The following is a 27,351-nucleotide window of genomic DNA, read 5'->3' as shown; positions in this document are numbered from 1 at the left end:
AGTTATCTTCCCCCTTGTTCAAAACCATGGAGCATCTCTACTCAGAACTGCACAAAGTCACTTCCCTTTGTACATCTCAAGAAAGGGAGAGAACTGATCAGGTTCTCATGGCTAGTGAGATGAAGGGAAGCATAGCCGGCTCCTCAGTCTGCCAGCTTTTATTGAGCCCCTGCCATGTACAATTGATGTGTTGACTTAGGAACCCTGCTTTAAAGGAGCTACTGCCTGGTGGGGGTGAGAAGTGTCTGCATAAATGAACTATGGTCCAGGCTGTTAAGTGCATCGATGCTGCAAAATGATCTATGCCTTCAGGAGAGATGCTAACAGGGAGTCTGGGAAGGTTTGCGGCAGGAGCTAGCATTTGGTTTTTCAGTGTAGAAAGATGAAGGAAAACAAGATACTTACTTTTATAAATTTGTAAACATTATGAAAGAATATGGATCAGCTAAGGGGAAAATTCGTCAGTCCCCAAACTCTAAAACTAGAGGACATCCCTTGCAGTGTGAAAGAGGTAGAGAAGACAGTTAAGTACATTTCCAGATTGAAAGGAACTTTGTGTTTCTTACACACTTCTCCAGAGTCTTTGAAACACATTTTACTAAATAACTCCACATATTCAAAGATCATAAATGTCAAAATTTCACAGAAAGCATGAAGGATAAACAATCTCAGTCACATATCTTTGGCTTTTTCAGCAAACTAACATTATTTTTAAGTCATTTGTTGTGGGAATGGGCGAGTGACCTGTAAGTAGCCTGTTGATTAATCTCCAGTCAGTCAGATAAAAAAATTCTAACTCTTTCCTCCCTTCCAGTAAAACAAAAAAGGTATAAAGAGAAGAAGCATAGGTTATCAGAAAGTGACAAACCTTTTTAGATTTTATAGTATGATTCTATTTGGCTTCTGATTTCTCTTAACATTAACATGGATGTTAGCATCTTAGTTTTGAGCCATCAGAATGGTAATTGGTCGAAATATCTCACTGACTTGAGGCAGAGAAGACCACATCAAGCCAGTGAAACATTACCTCAGGTGACTCAGTAAAAACATTCTGCTGCTTTGTGTTTAGCATGTTTCCTCCCAAAAAACCAAAAGTACTTTACAAAAATAAACATTCCCCATACTTTTAGAAGTTGTAAGGTCATTTATTATCCCAACCTTGCCAGTGAGAGCTCCTTTCATTAGAGCACACTGCCTTTAATATCTGGTGTTATGTTTGGTTACATTTAGTCCAAAGGGAAGAATTATTTGGGGGCCTGTCTGTTCTGGTAATATATGGTCTCCCAAATCTGTTTGCATATTCTGTGTGCTGGAATATCCAATAACAAAAATCTCTAACCTTAGGCAGCTTATAACTAATTAGGGACACAGAAAAAGGTAGGTGGACATTTAGAAATGAACAAGAATAGAATTTCAAAATAATATGAGATAAATATGTTGATATCAAAATATTTATACAATTTCAATTTTGATGTCATGTTTACAAATACAAATGGATTTGAGAATTTATTCTGTTGTATGATTAGACCACCAGTAGGTGTTGGTGATATTAATTGTATTATGTATCAGAAAAGCCAAAGTTTGAAATAGAACGGTATCTGATAATAATGGTATATATGATTATGTTAGAAGGAAAGAACCAAAGTACAAAAACCTTATAGGCATAAATTGTAAATTGAACACCAATACATGTAGCAGTTTTGAAGTAGCACAATTTATCTTAGGTGGGTGTTTTTTTTAGTGAATATTAATTTACCTGAAATACAGGTTAAAAAAAAAAGTAGGGAAATATGAATGAAGGAGTATGTTCTTCATTCATACATTCATTGTCGGGCACTATAGATACAGAAAATACAGACTGCTCTTGCTCTTAAGGAGCACACAGGTAGGTGGTAGAAAAATCACCACAAAACAATGGCAATGAGATAAGGATCCTATAGAAGCAAGCCAGAGTGCTCTGCAACACCGAGGAGAGGCCCTGAACCCTGCACTGTAGGGGAGTCCAGGTGTCTCGCTCCTTCCGTCGCCCCTGAGCGCAGACTCGAAGGGTGGACAGGAAGACAGGCTGGAGAGATGGGAGTTGTATTCCTGTCAAAGGGAGCAGCACAGGCGATGCATTGCATTTGAAAGTGGGGGAGAGCCACAGGTGGTTAACTGTGACTAGAGGGGGGATGCGAGCAGCCACAGTTTGAAGGGCCTCACTGTAGTGGGTCTCTTTCAGCAAAGCACAGAAGCTAACTATACATCTTCTGAATATCTTTCCTCCTAGGGCTTGTGGCCCTTTCTCTGGGACATGGTGGCATCCAGGAATAGATAACCACACAGATGGAAAGGGAGAGCAACAAGAGCTCAAGCAAATACAACTAAAGCACTGAGACTCAAAAATAGGAATTCCAAAGAAGTGTTCATACCTAAGCTGATTATCACCTGCCTTTTTTTAAAATAGAAATCTCTTGTCTGCTTCTTTTCCTACTTCCTCTCCACCCTTTACCAACATCCATTATATAATTTAACTTCCTTAAATTATACTGTATATGGCAACATTTTAATGCCATTTTCACTACAGATGTAGTTGTAACTAAATGTATGTATATTATGCCCTGGCCGGGTAGCTCAGTTGGTTAGAACATCGCCCTGATACGCCAGGGTTGTGGGTTCGATCCCCGGTCAGGGCACACAAGAAGCAACCAGTGAATGCATCCATAAGTGGAACAATAAATCGATGTTTCTCTTACCCCCCCCCCCATTCCTCTCTCTCCAAAAATCAATAAATACATTTAAAAAATTAAATGTCTATATATTAAGTTACTGCCATTGGAGTATAAATGCTTGGGAGAGCTGTACCAGGCCAGCTCAGTAGTGGGATGGGCAAAAATATTGAGGGGCAGATCTGGAAAAAGGAAGACTGTTTAATGGCAAAAGGTGACAGGGTGGCCAACGCCCGCTGATGTTTTGAGTGGAATCTTTGAGCATCTACAACTTGGCAGTGTAACTTGCCATCTAAAGTAGCATTGTTGGCAGTGATGCTCATCGGAGTAATGAGATCAAAGAGGTAATACCATGGAAAGTCAGAGTTTTGTGAGTTCCTGAGTGGGCAACTTTGCAGCTCCAAGGGAAGGAACTAGGATGTCTCCGCCTCTTAGTGATGGGCCCTGAAGGCTTGCTGACTGACACAGTCCATTGCCTGTGAGAACCAGGACAAGTACTAAGGTAGCTCAAAGGAATATCTCATTCTCTGGGGGGCTTTTGACAAAAATTCTGAGAAGCAGTGTCATAATCTCAGTATGGCAAAAGAACCAAAGCAGAACTTGTGGAACTTTCTTTGGGACGCAGTAACATGTGGGCACAAGTTAACCATTTATTGGGCCCCAGTTATGTGAAGCGGGAACAGCAAGAGATCCAGTAAGCAGAGCTAATGTCCTGAGGACTCGAGTCCATAGAAATATTTTACCTCAGCTGATTGGTTTATCACCTCCCATATTTTGCCCTGCTGCTTTTTGTTTTTGAGGGAGAAGAATTAATCAACTGGTGATTATTGAGCAAAATGGACTGAAGTGGTTAGATTTAGATATCCAGAGCTGAGAAGTCTCTAAATGCAAGGCATTGTACTAAAATCAGTAGTTCTCAATCAGGGGTACCCCCAACAGACCCCTCAGAAGGAACATTTGGCAATGTGTGAAGGTAATATTTTTGATTGACATGATGGGAGGTGCTTTTAGCATCCAGTGAGTAGAAGCCAGGGATGCTGCTAAGCATCTACAATGCACAGGAAAGCCTCCGACAATAAAGAATTATCTGGTCCAAATGTTAATAGTGCACAGTTGATAAAACCTGTGCCAGGTCTAGCAAAGCTGAATTCTCATCTACTCTGCCACTGGTAGTGTGTGGTTCTGTTTCTTCATCATTCTTCCCCAATAAAAGCAAAGCAGGTTTTGCTACATTAAATTACTGAATTTGAAATTTCCATCAAAAATAAAAATGCAAAATGACTTTGATATACACAATTCCATCTCTAGAAATTTACTCTATAAATAGACTCAAAATGTACAAAGTAGTATTTGAGGCTATTCATCACAGTACTGTTTATAATAGCAAAACACTGGAAACTGTAAATGCCCATTAAATGATGGCTGGTTAAATAAATCATGGTGTATCAATATAATGAATTCTGAATGAAGTAATTTTATGTGTTCCGAGATATAGCCATTTCATAGATGTATTATTTGTGAAAAAAGCAAGGTACAAAAGGATATGCTGAATATACTGCCATTTTTTATTTTTTAAAAGAAAGGAGGAGCCCTGGCTGGTTTGGCTCAGTGGATAGAGCATCAGCCTGCAGACTGAAGGGTCCCTGGTTTGATTCCGGTCAAGGGCACATGCCTGGGTTGGGGGCTCGATCCCCCGTGGGGAGCGGGGGGGGGCTTGCAGGAGGCAGCTGATCAATGATTCTCTCTCATCATTGATGTTTCTATCTCTCCCTCTCCTTTCCTCTCTGAAATCAATAAAAATATTTTTTTTAAAAAAAGAAAGGAGGAGTATTTGTATATAAATATGCTTGCACATAGAAAGAATATCCCTGCAAAGATATACAAGAAATAGGTAACAGTAATGACCTTTGGGCAAAGAGTCTAGAGTTCTGGCATTATAGTCCCTTTGGTACAGTATGAATATATTTTAGTTACATTTATGCTCTAAATTAAAATTTTTGAATAGGTAACTGATAAGGCTCAGATACTTCAAAAATTATTTAAAAGTATCCAGTAGAAAATCTTGCTTTCTGACTTCTATTCAAGTTATTACCTCAACCCCACCCTACCTCAACTCACAAACTAAGGAAAGTATTTTCAGTGGTTTCTTTGCTATCCTTCCAGAATTTTTTATGCAAATATAAGCAAGTTCAAATATATATTCTAATTCCCCACCTCCCTTTACACAACAGCATACTTAAAACTGTGTTCTGTACATTGTAGGTCATGTTCACTTAAAAGTATAAATGTATTTGGCTGAGCACATAACAGTTAGAAAAAGGACTTAAAAGTCATAATCGTTTTGTGACTTTGATTCTTTACTATCGTGTCTTTTCTGCTTCAGGTGGAACAAAATTGGGCCACGTTACAAGGAGGTGAGATGACCATCCAGACGACGCAAGCTTCAGAGGCCACACAGGCAGTGGCATCATTGGCAGAGGCCGCAGTGGCAGCTTCTCAGGAGATGCAGCAGGGAGCTACCGTCACCATGGCACTCAACAGGTGGAGGCAGGGGTGGGGAGAATAAATGAGCTTGGCGAATCTGTCCTTCCATCCTGGTTGTAGAGAAATGTACCTCAGTTTGTCACAATTGGCCGTTAGAGTTTAGTGCTGTTAGTCCTTAGGATATTGTAAGTTGACTTCTAATCAGCCCTCATTCACCCCATTCCCACTCCCCCAGCCCCACCCCAGCAACCAATCCAGCTTTTCTGATTTCTAGCTCAAGCCTGCTGGTCAGGGACACCGGTCCCTTTTTTTTTTTTTTTTTTTTTTTTAATCCCATCCTGTACCTATTACTAGGCCAAAAGCAGCAAGGTTTGAGTACTTTGTTTTTCAAAGGGACTAAAGGATGTAATAAATCAAGACGCTTCAGTGTTGATTTCCTTTTACCCTATTAAAGAAACTGCTTTTTGTTAGGGATATTAATCTATTTTTTAGCTAGTTGAGAGCTGACTTTACTGACTTTTCAGGAAGTGTGTTTCCCTTGCTTATCAAAGACTTTGAAATAAAATAAGTTTTGTGTTGTTGGGGAAAATCATTGAATTTATTTCTTTAGGTATGTTTAGGAAGGATGCTGCAGAATAGGATACTCCAGTAAGGGGTAGTTTCCAAAACTAAATTGTCTTATTTCCTGCTGGTTCCTTCTACTGGTTCTTGACAGAAAAGATCATCCTCATATAATCTTTTTCTTCTTCATTGATGACACAATTTTATTTTCAGTGGACTCAGGCACCTTAACTAATAATTAAGAGTGTGCATCTTGAAGCCAGACTGCCTGATTTGAATCCCAGCTCTGTCACCTCCTAGCTGTGTGAGCTTGGGTGATTGACTCGAACTCAGTGCCCAGGCTTTCCTCTTCTGTCAAATGGGGTAATGACAGTACCTACCTTGTAGGGTGTTGTGAGAACTAGAGGAGTCAATGCATTTGAGACCCTTATCAGCTCCTGGCACATGGTAACGCTGCCGTACAGCAGCTGTTAGTCTTTGGTGGTCATTGAACTCTTGTGACATCCCAGCACTCTAATAGGTGAGGTTGTAAATGAAGAGTGCTCTAAAGTGTAATGTCTCCCTCAGTGAAACCATTGGGAAGATTGGTTTAAGTGAAACATTTAGCAAGCAGTATTGCTCAGAGTGTAATCGCCTCTTGAATTGTGTAGTATAGACTGAATATCAGAAATTCAGAGGAGTGGGATCACCTCCAAAATATAAAAATCAGCTAAAGTTTAGGTCGGTTGTGATAGAGACTAGAAAGCCTTGATAGGATTATGTACAATGCTTTCCACGAGGCTGTAGAGGAGGTTAGGCGGTCACATAGATTCAGGTTTGAATCCTAGCTCTGCCACTTATTAGCCATTAGATCTTGAGAAAATGTAACTCCTAACCTGGGTCTTCTCTTAGTTATAATAAGGGTGATTTTCATCATGTAGAATAAAAAGGATTCAATAAGGTAATGTATATAAGACTCTCAACAAAGTATCCAGCCCATAGTTAGCACTTCAGGAATTATAGTTATTTAAATAGCTTATAGTGAGAAGAGATTAGAAATAGAAAACGAGTTAGGAAGAAGCAATCCAGGTGTGATTTGTCAAAGGCTTGAAAACTAAAGTAGTAACAATGGAGATGACGTGACTGGTTTTGAAGGCAGTATGGCCAGGACTTGGTGGTTGATTAGGTACAGAAAACTGGAAACACACACAGTTGTCCTCCCAGAGTTACCCATTGAGTCCGAGTGACCTGCAATTGAAACTTTTTTCTTATCCCATTGAACCATGTTGCTTTTCAGTAACATGAAAGTGTTACTTTATTTCTCACACTTTGGCCCAGTCCCACTCCGCTTTGAGAGGTTTCCTGAAAGCCTTGGCCAGAATGAGAACTCCCCTCCCTTTTATCCGGTAACTCCTCACTGTAGCATGGGGCCTAACTGGCCACCATTGAAGACCAGCAAAACTTTATTTCATTGAGTGAGTGCTTTCAGTATTCCAGTGAATACTGGAATATCCTGGAAACCCTGCACATTGTGGAAAATATGAGGCACATCCTGGCTCCCTTTAGTGTAAGGACCAGGGCTTATTTCTAAAGGCAAGGAGGGTATTGGTTTCCCCGGAGAGCTTGTTAACAGACTCAGATACAGCTGAAGTGGCTATAGTGTTTACTCCAAAGGAAGGAGAATGTGGTTCACTGTGGCATGTGGGAGGAGTAAAGAGATGTTGAAATCTGTTTGCAATCAAGTAGTTAAACGCCCCAATGCTGGGGGATGGTGTGTTGCAGCCTTTGCTGGGGGTGAAGAAACCACACCTGACAGCGAAGACTAGGCTATAGCAGGCTGTTGGGGGAACATCAGGGGTTTTCTGATTCCAAGAGAAGTAACCCACTGTCTAATGGCAGGAGGATTGGACTGAAGACATAAGTCCTTAGTGTTTGCTTCCCTAAGGGATGAGATGCGCTCTGGAAGTCATCTTAGTGAAAAATACACTAAGAAATCTGGTCTTTGTTCCTATGGTAACAAAGTGAGTTCATAGAGCTGCTCCCGCCTAGCAGTGTGTGTCAGGTGCAGATGGGACAAGCATGGTTCTCTAATAATCACCTGCACCTCTGCTCACTGTAAACAGCAGATGTGGGTGCAGAGTGAGGAGAGGCAAGCTGCATGGAATGGCAGGTGGGGAAGAAGAAGGCAGGGGGCGCCTTCATCTGTTAGAGGGGGAAGGGGATCGGGACAGATGCAGGACGGACCTGTTTTTCAACCATGCTGCCAGAAGACTTTTGCCCAGCAAGTCAGAACAAGGGCCCTGGACTCAGACAGCCTTTAGCCCACCCTGGCATTATTATAAGCCAAAGAGGCTATGGATAAACGATCATGAAAATATCTGGAAAGTAGTTAATTTTAATTATTTTCCAAATATATAATAAATCAACACTTTTAGGAAGGAGATGAGAGAATCAAAGTGAAGAACAGAGCATCACAGCTCCAAAAAAAGTAGAGCTATACAGCCTGAATAGAGGAAAGGAAGTGGAATCATTTGGTTGTTGCAATGTAGTGATTAATTTTAGTTTCTATTTGTTGGTTAAGCTGTCCTAGATTTATATTCCCTCTTAAACAAGTCAGTCTGCATACATGATAAATACTTGTAAGCTAAACTACAGTTGCCTTAGTGGAAATTCAGTGTATTGACACCAAGACAGTTTTTACTGTCTGCTGTGTGTAGTGCTGTGACTCAGTGCTATGAGGAAACAAATGCTTAAGTTGATTCCTCTTCTCAAGGGATTTAAAGTTGCTGTTCTTTTGCTGTGAAGAAACTCTGCTTAAAAAAGAAGTGAATCAAATTTTCAAAGAAAAAATTACTCTTGCCTTTTTTAAAAAAAATACTGTTGAATTAAAAGTAAGATATTATTAAAATAAAATGTGGCTTTCATATATGGACTGCTATTTATTTGCTAGTAAAATGGGATGGACAACTAGATCAGAAATCCTCTCTGGAAATGGAGGGCAGGGACTGTGTAACTGCTTCTTTTTCCTGTAGATAAGGTTAGACACTTGCAAATAAAAAGTTAGGAAATGACTTTTGTCAAAAAATTGTGAAGTGGTAGCTTAGAGACATTTTAATGCCTATTCACCTTTTAAGTAAAGGTAATCTTTTTCCAGCAATAGCGTTTTATTACTTTTTATGAAATCTAGTGGAAGTGGTTAGAATAGATTTTGAACTGGATTTGCTGACCACTGGAGTCACCCCCTGTCTTGATGCCCCATGTAAAACATCCATCCATTCTGCTTTGCCTATGGCTCCTGACGGGATGAGAAAACTAACCTCACTGACCTGTGGACCTGTCATCTCCATTGGACCCTTCTTCCCTGCAACCCAGATTGCTTATGTGGTTGCTGGTCCCAGCTTTGCTTCTACTGTAACGTATTTTATTTATTTATTTATTTATTTTGAGAGTACGTTTATTAAAGCTGGGGACAGTGAAAAAGGAAAGGCTTGGGATAGAGGAAGTTACAAGAGAGAGATTAGGAGGGGCTGCTGTGGCTCTCTAGAGACCTTCTAGAAAAGAAGTGAGCCAAGGTGGGGCTGCTGTTGGCTCACTGGGAAGTGACAGTCACAGTGAAGCCCAGCCAGTGTGGCTCAGTGGTTGAGCATCAACCTATGAACCAGGAGGTCCTGGTTCAATTCCCTGTCAGGGCACATGCCCAGATTGCAGGCTCGATCCCCAGTAGGGGGCGTGCAGAAGGCAGCCAATCAATGATTCTCTCTCATCCTTGATGTTTCTCTCTCTTTCTCCCTCTCCCTTCCTCTCTGAAATTAATAAAAATATATTAAAAAAGAAAAGAAAAGAAAGTCACAGTGAAAGAAATAAGCCAAGTTGGGGCTGCTGAAAAGTCAGGAAAGGGGGCCTTGGAGGCAAGTTCAGAGGGTTAGCCCGGGATGGGCTGCCACTGCCCATTACTCCCTGGTCGTAAGTCTCGTGGGAACCCTTGGAGTTTACCGTAGGAGAGAACAGTGAGGATGCATGCCTGAGAGGGAAGAAAGGCACGGCATGCTCCCGAAAGGGAGAGCGCACTTACCTTAACATTTTAGAAAGGTATTAAGGAAAATGACTTTGAATATTTTGAGCTTCAGACAAAATAAAATAGGAGTAATTGGCTACAGGTAAACTTTCATGTGAGGACTTGGGTAGCTGCCCTCCCCATCACTGCCTGTGACACTCCACACTAAAAGCATGTATCCAGGGTGCACAGAGTGGCAGGGCATCACCTTTGATGGTCACAGAAATAAGATGGTTGTAAACTGTGATTAAAAACGGAATGAGCGGTGGCCGAGGTAACCTGTAAACAAAAATTTTGTTTCCACATAAACAATTCTCATCTGCAGCTTCCTTCTTTACACAGCTGCTTTTTTCAAAGAACATATTTTTAGCTTTCCATGAAGTCTCAGGTCAGAGTGTTAACACTGTAAAATAGGATGTTAGTATTATTAGACACAACTTTTTTAGAAAAAATATTAACAAAAAAGAATCTAGGCACTAAATAGTACTTCATTTCACTACCTCTGATACTTATGAAGAACTTTGAAATTAAAATTTACATGTGATTTGTAAAGAATAGCCTTAGTAGTAATTCCAGATTAAGGCTCCCCGTGGGCTCTGAATTCGTGTTACAGATACTATGGAGTGACTGGCTGGGGAGTATCAGTTCACTAAGAACTGTGTTTCAGCATAAAAGATTATCTTAGCTTTTACATGGGCTGCATGTAAACTCTGTATTCTGTTCAGCTTTTTGCTCAACCTCAATTATATCCCAAAATTTGTTATGAAGGAAATAAATTTGAAATACATAATCATGACCTTGAACTAAGTCAAAGGAAGAAGCCTCCAAATTAAAGGTTGCCACAGCTATGTAACTTTAAAAGGGAAAAGTCAGCACTTGGGAATTTAATTTATTATTTTGAATAAATGTCAAAGAATATTTATATGAGGTCAATACAATGTTAGGTGAAAAAAGCAGGCTATAAAACTGTATACAGTACGATTCTGATTATTAATCTGTTTAAAGCTGTGTTTAAGATGAGAAGGAAATACTATTATCTCTGTATAGTTTAAATTTTTTATACTTAATGAAACTTTTACAAGTTTTTTACATGTATTTTTTTATTATTATTTTGTTAATCCTCACCCAAGGATATTTTTCCATTGGTTTTTAGAGAGAGTAGAAGGGAGGGGGAGAGAGAGAGAAAAACATAGATGTGAAAGAGAGACATCGATTGGTTGCCTCCTGCACACACCCAGGGGCGAGGATCAAGCCTGTAACCTTGATCAGAATTGAACCCATGACCCTTCAGTCTGTGGGCGGAAACTCTATCCACTGAACCAAACCAGCTAGGGCTTACATGTATTTTATTATTAGAAAAAAAATAACTTTTAAACATAAAGACATAAAAGTTAAAAGAAGTAACAAGGGGAGAATTTTCTTTTTAATGAGACTTTTCTGTTCATTCAGTTTCTTTTACTGCTTCCTAGAATCCTTATAGTGACCAAGAAGTCTTCTCCGGGCGGGGGGCGGGGAGGGGGGATGTCATGCCAGTTGCTTTACTTGTCTGCTGACTTTCCTAGGCAAAAGTGACATTATGATACATGTTGCTTTGCCCACAGTCATCATGTTTACCCTAACCAGTCCACAACTCCTCGCCCATCCCCACCTCCAGCTTGTAATTGTGACTATTATAGTTCCGGCAAAGTGTGCAGCCTCAGAACAAAGCTGAGTTAACTGTCTCATTTGGTGTCAAACCCAGGACTTTGTCCACCTCTGCTAAACTAAATGACACCACCTCCTCTTAATATGCCTACTTTCCATACTTCCTCAGTAACCTGCGAAGTGGTACCTGATACTTTCCCAGAGAGGTGCAAAATTTATCCTCCCACCCCCACCCACATTTAACATCTCTGAAATATGACTGGTAAATTATAGTCTTACTTTTACAATTGTCAGGAATTCCTCTTTTCTTTCTTAATGACACATAAAATAATAACACATTATATAGTTTGTAGCATCATAGAATAAGTAAAAGTGGGTATTTATGCATAGAGTAAAAGCATATAGCAAGGAAAAGGAAAATGAGACACACTGCTAGAATAGTGCTCACTATAAACATGGTTAATGTCTATTGTACAGAGTGTTTGTTTTGCAATGAAGGGAGGTTTATTATTTTATTGTGTTTCTAGAGTCAAGGAGTTTGGGCTTATAGCAATCATTTAAAATTTTAATTTTTTTTTTAAGGACAAAAATCATTCAACTTTTTTATTGAATTTATTGGAGTGACATTGGTTAATAAAGTTATACAGGTTTCAGGTATACAATTCTACAATACATCATCTGTATAGTGTATAAACTATTTTAAGTGATAGTAGAGATTGAAAAATAGCTATGTGATCAGCTAAGACATGTTTTGGAGAAGAGAAATTTCTAGAAAGATTTAGCACTGCCTGCATGTACAGTGAGGCAAAGGGAAGAATTGGACTTTGAAGAATAGTCATTAACCATTACTTTGTATTTAAAATCATGGATATAAGCCAAATTGTTATTATTTAATATTAATTGAATAGCAAATCCAGGTTGCTGACTCCTCAGATTATCATTTATTCTTGGCTACCAAAGGGCAGTTTCAGGTGATTATCTGTCTTGTGTTACTGTAAAGAGAGAAGGGAAAAAGGAAACCTTGTGATTGACAACCAAAATGGCTTTTCCATTGTGAATATGGCTCAGAGCTCCACTTGGCTCACAAGCACTCAATCGCTATCAATAAAGAGGAGACTTTGTCCTCAAACATCCATTTCCTAGGTTTAAAGAGACTCTCACAGTAGCTTTAGAAATAGGTAAGACTTGGGATTTCTCTGGCTCTCTTTATTATCATTTAACAATTACTCTGGCTCTATCCAGTAGTAGAATCGTGTGTTTCCCGGGAGGCTCACAACACCGAGTCTGGCGAGTCCAAGGAAGGGTGGGAAGGATGGCTTCTCTAGCTGCAGTGCTGCACCTTCATTCACCTCGCACCCCCCTCCTGTTCCTGTACCCGCAGTGAAGCTGCCGCCCATGCTGTCGCCACACTGGCCGAAGCCACCTTGCAAGGCGGGGGACAGATCGTCCTGTCTGGGGAAACCGCAGCCGCCGTTGGAGCACTTACTGGCGTCCAAGATGCTAATGGTACGAGAGCATGAATATTTCATTGAATTTCTTCCTTGTTTCCACTTAAACCTTCATGACATGACTGACAACAGCCCTTCAGAAAGAGGTTGAGCTTTGATTTGAGCTTTTCTTTAGTGGCAGGCCATTGATGCCTCAGAAAAGTCTAGGAGCCCCTGATTCTTTTCACTAGTAGGAGACTTGGGGTTTCCTGGGGCAGGGTGGGGGGAGCCATGGTAATGGTTACCTAACTGAATTGCTTATTTGAAACGTGACTGTTTTGCTATGACAGGACTCGCTGAGAGATACTTTAAAATCTGCTGTCCTTCCTATCCCCTGGGAGAGCTCAGTGGCCTTTCCTATAGCAGAGGCTCTCCATGGCGGTACATCGTGGTTGGTGGCATGCTCTGTCTGCAGAAAGGTGCCACCATCTCACACGGGCGGCAGCGGTAGGCTGTGCTGGAGGTGCCTTTCTGGGTGGTGCTGTGGGTTCTGCCTCCTCTTCATGTGGCCTCACCAAGGACCGCTGGATTTAGCCAGTAGCATCCGACCACCCTCCCTTCTTTCCCAGCTCTTTGACTTCCTAGATATTGATTATTTCCTGAATAAATGAAAGGGATAAAGTTCATAGAAATATGGCAGCAAAAATTTACAACTCCAGCCCAGCTCTTCGGATCTACATCGGCAGACACTGGGAGTCAGTTACCGAGACTGGGACTGCCAGGGAAGTGCCGCAGAAGTCTGGGTCTGAGAGGAGGACCGGCCCTGTTGTGTGAGACAATATGTGATTGTCTATTAAGCTTTTGTTTTAACATATATAATTAGGTTGAGCAGGTCAGATTAAGTACCCTGTGGTGCTTTTTCAATTACAGTACAATGTTATATTAATTTCCAGCATAGTGACTAGACATTTCTATAAGATGCTCTATGGTTTTGGAGATTTGTTGTTTAAAGTCCTGGAAAGAGGATAGATAATAACGTACATTTGTTTAGCAGAAAGTTCCTTTTTTTTTTTAATTCGTTTAGTCAACTCCACAAGACAGTAATACTGCTATGGAAGACCAAATGGGGAGAAAACCTGATATATTTATTTACAATTCCCAGGCAGAAAGTTCCTTAATGACATCAGTGGCTGAAAAATGTCCCTGGCACTTTTTTTTTTTTAGGGTAATTTCTAAGAATTGAATAAGATTTTAGTTGGAAAAGTCTTTGAAGAAAGAATGAGTCTGTGTCCTCCTTTGGATGTGGGAAGAAGAAAGTACTTCTGTCCCCCAGAGAAGAATAACATAGGAGTTCTGGCCGATGTGGCTCAGTTGGCTGAGCGTTGTTCCGTTATTCCGTGCACCAAGAGGTCACGGTTAGATTCCCGCTTTGTGGTTAGATTCCCGCATTGCCCATTGTGGGGCCCCACTCCCGTAGGGGGCTTGCAGGAGGCAGCCATCGATGTTTCTCTCTCTCTCTCTCCCCCTCACTCCCTCTCTCTAAAATGAATAAAAACAGTCGTGGCCAGTATTTGTCAGTGGTTAGTGCTCGGCCCACACATTTAAGGATCCAGATTTAATTCTTAGTCAAGGGCAGGTACCTGGGTTGCCAGAGGCAACTGGTGTATCTCTATCATCAATGTGTCTCTATCACATCGATGTTTCTTTTTCTCTCTCTCTCTCTCTCTTTCTGTCCCTCCCTCCCTCCCTCCTGCCTCACTCTCTCTAAAAGTCAATAGATAAAATATCTTCAGGTGAGAACTAACAAATAAATAAATAAAAACATATTTTTAAAAAAAGAATAACATAGGAAATATAAACAGCCATTGTGGCTTCTAAGAATCATTTATTTAAAAAACAAAGAAATATGAAATGCTACAGTTATATCCCACTTTTTCTATAGGGCTAGGGGCTTCCATTAACTGACCCAAATAGAGACAGAGATGATCTTAGTGAGAACGCTGTAGGGTAAAGGGCATCTCATAGCCACGTATGTTTAGGATGAAAAGGAGTATAGATCGAATTAAGGCAAACCTCCTGCTTTAACCAGAATCCTGCTTGCTTTTCTCTGTTCCTCATCTGAGTCCTAACGCACCTTAAACGAAAGGGAAGATGTCTAGCTATGTGACATTCTTCTGAAGTGCAGGTGCTGTTGTGCCCTGTGGAACTGCTAAGAATACTACTCTGTGTGGGTTTGGTAGGGACTTTGTTATCCCTTCTCATGTAATCCCTTCTTGACCTGTATGGGTGAGGGGAACAGACTGCTTTGTAGTTCTGAACTCCTCCCAGCCTCACCTTTCGGATGGACCTTCTGAGTCCCTCTCTAGTCAAGTGGACCTGTTGAGCCATGCAGTGAAGTTGAACCACGCCCACTACTATTGATTCCTAGAAGCTGCCTCTTGAGTAGCTTTGGGTTGTGTGAGTCAGTTGTGTTGATTTTATGTTGTTGGCTACATTTGTGATAAGAGAAAATTCTGTTCTAATCCTAAAAGCCAAAGCAGGCCATCCCCAGTTTGTGACTGCCCACATGTGCTGAACTCAGACTTGGCAGTTGGAATTATTACCTTCTTGAAGCATCTTTTTTATGTCAAACGAGACCATTGAGTTGTGCCTCGTCCCAGCAATTTTAAGTGAAGATGGATTATTTCATTTTTCCTTTGGGTATCCGAAGAATGACTCATATTGGATATGATACAAGTAATTCTGATGCTCCTCCATCTGCCAACATTTTTACCCATAGTGTTGCAGCATTTACTCTGGGACTGGAACTATAGAAGCACTCTTTTCATTATTCTTTCAGATTGTGTCCTGTTACCAACATTTGTCACTTCTGTGATGACAAGCTTAAGGAATCCTCCAGTAGACCAAGGGTACTATCAGGGAGAGTTTATTAACAGGAAGCCCCAGAACAAGGTGCTGTTAGGAAACAGATACCACTGGGGAGCAATACATCTCAGTTTCCCAAGTAGGGCTTAAGTAAAAATCCTACTAGCAGATGACTCTTCTAAGAGCAATTTGCATATTGTTCAGGCCCGAGACAAATTTTTCAGCATCTTCTCGGATGGAACTAGAGGGGATGGAGGACCATTACTGGTATGTGTGGAACTTGATGGAGTACAATACCCAGTGAGAGATGGCTGGGGCAGTGTGCAGATAGGAAAGCAGTATCCTGTAGGACAGTGGTTTTCAAGGAAAGATAATGACCCATGCATAGCAGAAGTTTAAATTCCAGGTCGCTGGGACAGAGCTGACAGAGACCTTGCGCCCTGAAGACTTCCGCTTTTTTTCTGGACCTTTCCCCATCCCAACTCTAAAGGACTACTCAGGCACTGGCATTACTTTATTGCATTTATGTTTTCCCTTTTTTAGTTGCAGTAAATGAGTCTTTTATCTCTCAGGATGGAGTTTCATGGTTGGTTCAATTTAAAGATTTTCACAGGTGCCTTTCTTTTCGTTGAGATGCAGATGGAATTACCTTTGGCTGGGAAAGGCCTCTGGACGAGTTCCTTTATTATTTTTTAACACAGTTATTTCTTCCTTTTCCCTCCCTCACACACCTTAATGTAAGAAGTCATACAATTTTTAAATTGCCCATTGGTTTCCCCTCACTCTACTCCTCTGTAGCCTAGAAGCCCCTGTGCCAGTGGACCCTGTGCCAGTGGACTCCAGGACCACACGGGTGTGCTCACACAGGGCTGAAGGGCTCTTTGAGTGATATTCACCTTCCACCCAACCTTACTATCCACGGTTGGTAATCCTCAGGGAACCAGATCTTGTTCTTTTCTCTTCCTTCCTATTTCAGCAAAAATTATGAAAAGTAAGAATTGTACTGGCACTTGGCCACCTCAGACGTACTCTTCTGTCTGAGATCTTATGGCAGATTCATGCAGCTGTCTTCATTCCTAAAAGCTAGGTGGGGGGAACAAAACAGATAACTGAAGTTCTTAGTTAATCAACAAAACTAATGGCAGTCATCTGCTTCAGCTATTGTCCCATCAGCCTGTTACCAGAGCTGCTAAGAAAGTATCAGCATTTTTTCCCCAATGGCTGACACTTTTTCTAAAGCGGCCACAAAAAAAGGGGGGGGGGGGCATAGCATTTGTTTGTTGGGGGGGTTGTTTTTTATTTTTGGTCCTGATTATAAAAATCATCTATAATCCCACTATAGAGAATAGCATTTTGAGGTTTTTTTGTTTGTTTGTTTTTTAATATATTTTATTGATTTTTTTTTTTACAGAGAGGAAGGGAGAGGGATAGAGAGTTAGAAACATCGATGAAAGAGAAACATTGATCAGCTGCCTCTTGCACACCCCCTACTGGGGATGTGCCCGCAACCAAGGTACATGCCCTTGACCGGAATCGAACCTGGGACCCTTCAGTCCGCAGGCCGACGCTCTGTCCACTGAGCCAAACCGGTTAGGGCGCATTTTGAGTTTTAAAATATGGCCTTTTCCTCCCTCATTCATAAAAAATTTTAATCTGGTTAGGATCATGTCTGTACTCATTTTAAAAATATTTTGTTTGTTTTTTGTTGTTTTTGTTAATCCTTGCTGAGGCTATTTTTCCATTGATTTTTGGATAGAATGGAAGGGAGGGGAGAGACAGAGAGAGAGAGAGACAAATATCGATGTGAGAGAGACACATCGATTGGTTGCCTCCTACACCTGCCCCAACCAGGGCAAGAATTGAGCCTGCAACCAAGGTACATGCCCTTGATCAGAATCAAACCTGGGACCCTTCAGTCCACAGGCTGACGCTCTATCCACTGAGCTAATGTCATGATAAATCTTACAGGGGCAAATAAATGGCATCAAAACCCAAGATCTAAAGGTGTGCTGTTCAGTATGGTAGCTACTTCTTATGTGTGGTTATTTATATTTAAAAGCAGGTTAATTAAAATTCAATTGTTCAGTTACATTAGCCACTTTTCAGGTGCTCAGTAACCATGGTCTGAGGTGCGGAATTTTTTTTTTAATTTTAACTTATTCCCATTTCAATTTAAATAGCCACATGTAGCTAGCTAGTGGGCACTGTAAAAGAGACAGAACATCTCCTTTGTTGCAGAAAGTTCTATTGGATAGCGCTGAACTAAAGGCCGTGGCACAAACACTGCCGCCTCCTGGCAAGTTGTGCCCCTTCTGCACAGGAGAGGACAGCACACACACTTCATGAGCCTTCATTCCCTGTCACCTGAGGTCATGGACAGCATGGCTTTGCTTTAAAAACAAAACAACACGCCCTAACCAGTTTGGCTCAGTGGATAGAGCGTCGGCCTGCAGACTCAAGGGTCCCAGGTTCGATTCCAGTCAAGGGCATGTACCTTGGTTGCGGGCACATACCCAGTGGGGAGTGTGTGGGAGGCAGCTGATCGATGTTTCTCTCTCATCGATGTTTCTAACGCTTTCTCCCTCTCTGTAAAAAATCAATAAAATATATTTTAAAACAAACAAACAAACAAAAAAAGCCTACACGGGCTGCAATAATCTGCAGCCAGTAAATGGCTGGGCAGCTGGGTTGCAAGAAGCACCGCCCTGTTTGTGCACTACAGAGTCCCCAGCAGAAACGCCTGTGGCAGGAGGCAGTGGCGATACCTAGACCCACTTCCCCGGCCTCTTGCACATTTCAACTTAGATGCCTCACAAGTAGAGATTTCTCTTCCTGGTTATAGGCATCTTCAAGCACGCACTCTAATGGATTTATAGTGACCCCCCCCCAAAAAAAAAAAAAAAAGAAAGAAAGAAAGAAAAGAAAAAAAATATCAAACATCCAGAGTGGTGGGTCACAAGGCTGAAGGAAGCCATTGCTATCGGGTGAATTCCAGACTTCACAATGAAGCACGCTGCTTCTAAGGAATGGTGATAAGAGATGGGCGATGGGGCTCTCAATTGTAGAATATCCAAAGGGGGTTACAGATCTGTGCCCCCTGGGTGTTACTCACCCAGCCCTTTCGTAGCACTGAAGCTTGCCCTCCTTCCCTACTGCCTTCATCATGATCTCCTGAATCCGAAATGCCTACCAGAGTAGCTCTTGGAGGGAAGCAGCAGTTTTTCTGACTCCCCAGTCTCCCCGTCCAGGGAGATATGTTGACGTCACTAATTTTAGAGACAGCAGATAAGTCCTACTCTCGTTAGTGCCTGGATCATCATGAGCATGCAGTAACTGTTATACCACTGTTAGTATTATTCAACACCACTGATGGCAAGGGAATCAATCTTCAGAGGATTTGCCTTTAGCACTTCTGGAATACATTCTTAGGCTCTGGTCCAGTAAGCCTCCATTGGAGGGAGCAGGTAGTGAATCTCACACTGAGAACCCCTCTTCAGAAAGCCTGTTCCTGATGGAAGCATTGTCCCTCAGGCATGCTGGGGGAGACAAAACAGATTCAATTATCCGAATTACCAGGCCTTTCCTGTCACTCATCAGACATCGCCCCAGCTGGAGGGGTTTCCAGTTGTCAGGGTTCTTTGGTGCCTTTGTCTCCTGCAAAGATGCTGACCTGTGGATACCTTCTGAAGGAGCAGGCCTCTTGAAAGTGTCATGGGTTTAGATTCATCTTTCTCCTTGCCCAGTCTGCAAGTCCAGAGGGGATGTGTCACCTCCCTCTACCATTATGAACAGGGTGGCCTCGGGCATTCATGATCTGTACACCAGGAATTGCTCACCTAGGCTCTGCTATTTGAACTCTTAAAGACTAGAAAAGAAGAGGGCCTTTTACAGTGAAATGTTTGGTCTCTATTCTTAGGACTCATCTGAGCCATGGCCGTGGCCCTCACATGTAGCTTTTAGATGCTGTCCATGCTAAAAGCTGAGTGCTTCCAGAGTTGGCTCCTTGAAGCCCAGTGAGAATTAGCAGGTTATCAAGCCACAGTGGCCTGCCTTGATCTGCTCCTTGGTCTGATGGTGCCAGGTATTCTCAGCTTGAGGAAACTGATGTGCCAGGGACATCCTGGGCAGAGATTCCCAAGAACATGCCTGCCATGTGGCAGATGGACACCGCTGACCATGGTCTCCTCCATCCCCAGTGTCCTGAAGGTCAAGTTACATGTTTCGTTATCTCATTCTCCTTCCCTTTAGGTCCCCAGATCTTTCTGAGTCTTTGTATTCGAAAGACAGATTCTGGTCTTAGATGATTCCAGCTCCTTGTAACCAAGACAGAATCTTGGTGCCTCATTGCAGGTAATATTCTGTAAAGGGATTTGTGTGTGTGTGTAGCATACCAGATTCAGAGCCATAATCGAACAAGTTTCATTGCAGTCATTTCTATTCAATACGTGGATTGAAAAGTGGGTTTTAATTGAGCATGTAAAAATGGGATCAGTCACTGTTCACATAAGAACAAGAACTTCTTAACATGAAAAATTCTTCAGATGAAGTTTTTTAGGTTCTTGGGTAAAGGGGACTTTCCTCTTTTTATTTATGCTTCCACTAGGATTTTGAAGGAATGTCAGTGTACTGTTATTAAGTCGAATAGCTTGCACATCGCAGCCAGTATGGTTTGGGGCCCTCTGGCTCTCAGGTTACCTGTGTAAATACAGGGATTCACTTCCCAGATCTGCCATTTGCTTAATAAAGAGCAAGTGTGCAGAACCCAGCAGCAGCAGCCTGGCAGAGCAGTAATCTGAACAGGATAAACATGCTTCCTTTTTGTGTGATGCTCTCTCCCCATCCTCCTGCCAAGAGCAGGGTATCAAATGAAGGGGAGGTTGTGGTTGGAGTCAGTAAAGTGAATGTCTAAGTGGCACCTGCTTCATTCAACAGATCTGCTTTCCCAGGGCCTCCCACTGCACATCTGCTCCTGACAAAGCCTCTTTTCTCCTCCGGTCGGTCAAACCGAGAGCAAAGGCCCAGCGAGGAGACATATAGATTTGGCTTTGTCCGCACAATTGCCTGTGACTTTATAATTATACCAAATCATTATTAGAAAGGCCCCAATTTAGAGATTTACAGAGCCTAAATAGGGTTTTCGAAGTTAAATTGATAAAAACATCTTTTCGGTTGTAAAGCTAGCAATTGGACCTGAGAATCATTGAAGGGGTCTATATATGGAAACTGAGACACTGCTCTGAGCGAGACTACAAAGACCCTGCTATCAGATTGGCTCATAGAGAGGCGTCCAGCAATTCTCCTGACTGCCCAGCCCAGCCTCTTACTGCTTGAAGCTTTATAGTGCACAGCTATACTGTATTGTTCTCAAATGCTGATAAAGTTTCTCACCATGGGGGTGGGGGTGGGGTGGGGTGTTAAAATACGTGGGGGTGGGGATGGGGTAGAGCAGCAAAGGAAAAAAGCCTGTGATGTAAATAAGGGGAATGCCAGGAAAATATATTTTAGGTGAATGTAGAGCATCCAATTTCAGATTGCGTTTCCATCTAAACAAAGGCAGCTCTTTACCATGTTCTGCAGTTTATGTATGACTGAAGCACATGTATGATGTGGACTTGGCTCACCGGAAAACTGGTACATCTATACAGTGAAGTACTGGAAAGCTTTTAGAGCTGCGCACTGGCTATTTAAGTGTAAATTAATCAAAATCAAGTAAAATCAAAGGTTCAGTTCCTCAGTCACACTGGCCACATTGCAGGTGCTCTGTAGCCACCATATTGGTCAGCACATGGAGAACATATCTGCTTCACAGTGAGTTCTAATGGCAGCATGGCTTCCGAGGTTAAATGTCTTGACTGTTTAAGTAGTGAGCCTTGGAGTTCCTATGTCAGCCTTGTTGGAGGAGGAAAAGGATGTTTTTGGAGCAGCTCCTTCCAGCCATGTTACTTAGACTATGAACTTTATCTTTTTATGTTTAAAATGTTTTCCTTCAAGAATCTCATGTCCTTTCCCACCCACGACATGATCTTAGGAGTGTCTGCTTTCTGCTGCCCTTCCCTGGCCTTCCCTTGCTTAGGCTTCACAGCCCTGCTGTTGGACTAGAGAGTTCTGGTTTTTCTTCTTCCTTCCTTCCTTCCTTCCTTCCTTCCTCCCTTCCTTCCTTCCTTCCTTCCTTCCTTCCTTCCTTCCTTCCTTCCTTCCTTCCTCCCTCCCTCCCTCCCTCCCTCCCTCCCTTCCTTCCTTCCTTTCTTCCTTCCTTCCTTCCTTCCTTCCTTTCTTTCTTTCATCCTTTTTTTTTAAAGTATTACATATGTCCCTTCTTTTCCCCGTTGACCTCTCCCAGCCCACCCCCATCCCACACCCCAGGCCTTCACCCCCTGTTGTCGGTGTCCACGGGTTATGCATAAATGCATACAAGTTCCTTGGTTGATCTCTTCCCACCTGCCGACCGTCCCCTGCCTTCCTTCTGAGCTTTGACAGTGACTGGCTTATTGCGCTTAGCATAATGCTGTCCAGGTCCATCCATACTGTTGCAAATGGTAAGAGTTCTTTATCTTTCACACCTGCATAGTATGCCATTGTGTAGATGTACCACTGTCTTTATTACACTCATCTGCTGATGGGCACTCATGCTGTTTCTAAATCTTGGCTATTGTAAATTGCGCTACTATGAACATAGGGGTGCATATATCCTTTCTGATTGGTGTTTCTGACTTCTTGGGATATATTCCTAGAAGTGGAATCACTGGGTGAAATGGGAGTTCCATTTTTAATTTTTTGAGGAAACTCCATATTGTTTTTCACAGTGGCTGCGCCAGTCTGCATTCCCACCAGCAGTGAAGGAGGGTTCCTTTTCCTCCACATCCTCACCATCACATCTCGTTTGTTGATGATAGCCATTCTGACAGGTGTGAGGTGGTACCTCATTGTCGTGGGGTGTTCGTTTTTTAATATATTTTTATTGATTTCAGAGAGAAGGGAGAGGGGAGAGTGCTTCTGACTACTAACAAGAGGGCATGTGAACACTCAGGGCCAAGAGTGTGTGTGTGAATTGTCCATTTTGTGTACAGCGTGGAGTGTGGACAACACCCCTGGGGTGGAACACTGAGCTGGTGGCACAGCTTCCGCTCTCAGCAGCTCTGGGGACCATGGGCAGCACCTTCGGTCTTGCTCCGCCATTTGTCTGCCCCTGGTAGCCGCTACGTGGCTGCTCTGATGCTGAGAACGGACCTAGATGAAACAACACCACCTCAAGTTTAGGTAGCGTCTTTCATCTCAAGAACTTCAATCATGTAAATAAAATGTTACTTCTTCTCATAGCAGCCCCAAGAGACAGGCGTGGCCTGTTGGTTTTATAAATAGAAATATATTCAACTCTTCTATGTCACATACAGATTATCTGTCATGCACATTACTCATGACGCATTTTAAGTCCTTGGACAATTTCTCTGAGCAAGTCAGAGAAAGCCTGGACCATCTCCTCCACCTCCACAGCAGCTGAGTACTTAAGGAATACAAATTAGTATTCCTATTAGCTTAAGGAAGACATACCTAGGAAAGTAAGTCTGCTACAAGAAAATACATCACAAATTCCAGGGTAGAGGGCAGCACAGGGGAAATGAACCACCCTCCCTTCGGCTCAAGAAGAGCTGACTGAAGGCCTACTTTTAAAAACGTGCGTGTCCACAGCGCGCCGTGTGCCGGCACATTTGCTGGAGGATTTGTGGAACTTCCCGGGTGGGTGTCACTCTTGCCCATTGCTCTTTCCAAGTTCTGTGTTGTTGTCAGACATCTGTAGAGCCGGTTGTGCCCATCGCCAGTGGGTGCTGACTGAGACTGCCGCAGGGGGTTATCTTTAGAGGAAGAAGGAAGCAGCTGGAGGGTGGGGTAATGAGAGGCTGCCCCTCCGGGTGCCACATCCTGCAGGTCACCCAATGGTCTCAGTAACCATTAATGATTCCGTATAGTTCCATTATATCGATGAGAGTGATAGAGTGGTGCTTCTCTGGTGTTATTCCTTCCTTCTGCCCTTTTTAGCTAGACTTCTTTTAATAAAGAACTTTTCCCGAGGGTGGAGCAACTCTGCCTTCATGGTCCCTAACCTGGGGTGAGCCGTTATCTAGCTGGCCAGTCAACACAGAAGGGCCGCTGTGTGCAGAGGAGGGTTAATGACATGGACCCGAGGAATGGGTTCAGGTCTCTGTTATGTCAGTCTGCCCAGTCGACTCTACTTCCTGATTGTGAGACCCTCTTCCTCTTCATACCTAGTCCCTTCCGTTCTCAACTGAATTCCTGTGGCATCCCTCTGACTGTCTGATTGCCACAGGTCTTGTCACCTTTATTTAAATCCATTCACCGTTTGCAGGCACGGTGACATAGTTCTTTGGACGAGTTTCAGTTATGTAAGATGTGTAAGTTCTGGGGACCTAATATGCAGCATGGACACTGTGGTTAAAAATACCGTACTGTGTACTTGAAACTTGCTAAAAGGGTTGATCTTAATTGTTCTCACCACACACAAAAAAGGAGAAATAGAAATGCTAACTATGTGAGGTGATGGATATGCTAATTAGCTTGGATGTACTGATCATTTCACAATATATATACATGTATCAGGTTTTACACAATTCCTATTCGTCAGTTATGCTTGAATAAAGCTGGGGAAAGCTCTGGGAAATAAATAAAAAAAGAACTTGTCCCCATTAACAATTTGCTTATGCTAAATACAGTCCAGATAGGAAAGCAAGATAAATACTTAAACAGAATGCAGTTTTTTGAAATCCATTTCTCTCTCTGTGGAGACCAAACCCTGGAACTGTCCATTTAGTTCCACCTTCCAGTCCGCTGCCTGCAGGGTCTCCCTGCCTGAGCAAATTGGGTTCTGCCCTAAGTGCTCTTAGAAATTCTGCTGTTTGTTTTCTAAATGGTACTCTACAGGTTGTGCTGTGTGAAGGGGTGAAAAATTTCTGGAAGTTTCTTTGCCTCAGTCTAACCCTGTTCAGGAGAAGCAAGGGCTAGATGGTGGGCACTGGGGGTGGGGTAAGGGGTATTTCTTGTACTAGTCTCTCTTCTTTTGTGCTGATTTGAAATTCTCTACAGTAAAAATGTTGAAAATAATAACAGAAAATGAATCTCTGCTCCTAACTCTGGATAATTCCCAGTATTCATTTCTATACCTGACTATTGTAAACTCGGATGGCTTGGTGACTTTCTCCTGAGGTTTCCGTCATTTTGGCTCCACTTTCTGTTTAAAAATATCAAAACCTCACATTGCCCATACCCTGTCCACTGGTGCATAGACTTTGGAGCCCTTGAGTGTTGTGCTCACCCTTCTTCCCGATAGTTCCTCCTGGAAATTGACTGAGCACCTCCTGCCCTTCTCTGTACAGTCGGGTCAGATGTCCCCCCGAGCACGGCATGCTCCACCAGCCTTAGGTGAACGCCCTTCTCTCCTGCCGCTTCAGGTATAGCCCTCGTGCTCAGGTCCTCAGCAGACCTTGGAGTCCGCTGGGTCCGCCCCTCATGAGGCGCTCAGTCCGCAGGATAACGAACACACCGTGGTTCTGAACACCGAAGCCGCCAGCCTCGATTAGTGTTCCTGGGCACGTGATCATTTCAAGAGGAAATCATGAGTTTATATCTCCAAAATGTGTTTTATAATAAAAGTGAATTCATTTTTAACATTTGGCTTATGGTGTGGGGGCAAGAGGCGTTTGCTGCTGGCCTGCAAAATCAGGCAAAGGACACGGTGACACTGTCCCACCCAGACAAAGTCACTGCTACAGAATTTATTCCAGAAAGGAGTTTTTCCTGGCGAGGCTTCATGTTGCCTAGCAAATGCGGAGAAAACCTTGGGTGCTGAGAAGTGCTTGTGGCACCAGGGCACCTGTGAGGCTGCTCTTGGCTTCATGAGAACATGCAGTACTTGCAGGTGTAATACATGTTTTAATCCACAAATCCCTTCAGTGCACCCAGAAGCCATAGACAGGAAACACGGAAAAGGAAGATTCAATGTCCCAGAAGCAGCTAATATAACAGCAACAGAACCACCGGGAGCAGTGCTCTCTGTTTCCCCTGGCCTTACCCTCCCGAGAGTTACCTGCATCTCCTTTTCATTCCATACGGACATTCTCTTCATGACCTTTTTCTTGCCCTGTGTCTGTCCTCTCTCCATCTGGTTCTTGTTTGTTACTCTCAGCCTCTTCGCCTGCCGCCTGCCGCCTGCCTCCTGGACTCCCTTCTTTACCTGATGTTCTCCCATTTCTACACCAGCACGTACCATGCCTGTGTTTTCATGTAACAGTGGTTGCCCTTAGATGTCAGTCACTGATGTGAAGTTTTTTCAGGCCTGCAAATAAACTTTTTTAAAGGACTTCCCTCCTGCCTGCCACCCCTAGAGACACCTGTTGATACCCTTGATGGCTCTTTAAAAATTCCAGAAGTTACTTCGGTAATACATGGTTTCATTTCTTGTTTATTTATTCCCATTCTTCCCAGTCACACAGTCTTCTGGTTCCCCATTTAAGCCTATGTGTACCTGAGACATATACTTAGCTTTCATGTCCATAGACCACAGAAGGCATTGCATTATAAATTTTAAAGCCTTTGGATTTTAAGAATTACTTCTCTTTTACCAACTGTTGTGTTTAGTTGATACTTTATTTGTTTAGCTCTCGTAATTTTTCTCTCACGATCATCAATATTTTTCTCCTAACTAAAGATATTTCCATGACCAACTTGGAAGGCCTTTGGGCTGGAAGATTCAGTTACAGCAAACAACAATTCCCAAAGGCTTCCCGGACTGTGAGGGCAAATGAAAGGCCCATTCTTCCTCGGGCCGTCTGTCCTGCTCTATCTTGTCGGGGGCAGAGGAGGGGGGCAGTCTGTGGTTCCGGGTGACCCTGACCAGGCCTGCAACTCTGTGCTCTGCCGGGCTTGAGCCTGGTATTAGTTTCTGGAGGGCTTTAGAAGTGTATCAGAGTGATGGCATCGTCATACTGGCCCTGATCATATATTTCATATTCTTAACATTGATCAGTGGTTTAGTCCGGATTACGTGTTCACAGGGCACTGGATCAGCAGCTACCTCCTGTGTCCCGGTGCCGTTTCAGTGCCAGTTCTGACCACCACTGCATTTCCGAGAGGACGCTGCCCGCCAGTCCATCTGCCCTGATTTCATGCCTTTTAGCTCTAATCTTTCCATCTTTGAAGGCCTCGGGGAGTGATGTGCTTCCTGGCAGGAGCACACTGCTGCTGAAAGGAGATCTGTGTGTCTCTGCTTTCCTTTCTGCTTCCTGAGAACTTCAGTCTCACATCTGTGCCCCCAGCCAGACTTCCTCAAACCTCTTACTCCAAGTCAGTCATCTTTGAAAAGCAGCTGACATTTACCAGGTACCTACTGTGTGCCAGGCACTGTCCCGCACGTTAGGTCGCACATCCAGTTCTCAGCAAGCCTGTGTAATAAGTAATTACTGTTTTACACATGAGGAAAGTGAGGCTCGCGAGCCTGTCCATGGCCGGGCCAGGATTCACACGGAGATCTTTCTAGCTGGGAAGCCTTTAATGAAAATAAAAGAGCCTATTTAACCATCCCACAAAATGCACCTGGACAGCCACACTGCGTTTGGCTGCA

The 27,351-nt window shown here is 42.8% G+C and overlaps 1 protein-coding gene across 3 annotated transcripts in view; it reads left to right on the top strand.

Moving 5' to 3' along the window:
• NRF1 (nuclear respiratory factor 1) overlaps positions 1 to 27,351 on the top strand; it is a 131,726-nt gene that overhangs the window by 97,384 nt on the left and 6,991 nt on the right. For 2 of the 3 annotated variants that reach the window (XM_079785714.1, XM_079785715.1), the window contains exons 9-10: positions 5,092 to 5,249; positions 12,812 to 12,936. In XM_079785714.1, coding sequence (XP_079641840.1) covers positions 5,092 to 5,249; positions 12,812 to 12,936 — 283 coding nt within the window. Of the gene's footprint in view, positions 1 to 5,091; positions 5,250 to 12,811; positions 12,937 to 19,970; positions 20,073 to 27,351 lie in introns of all 3 variants that reach the window. The other variant, XM_079785716.1, reaches the window with a different exon arrangement.

Source organism: Cnephaeus nilssonii (assembly GCF_951640355.1).
Source record: "Cnephaeus nilssonii genome assembly, chromosome: 12".
NCBI classification, from domain to species: domain Eukaryota; kingdom Metazoa; phylum Chordata; class Mammalia; order Chiroptera; family Vespertilionidae; genus Cnephaeus; species Cnephaeus nilssonii.
The sequence above is the reverse complement of the archived record's forward strand: the minus strand, read 5'-3'. Positions and strand labels throughout refer to the sequence as shown.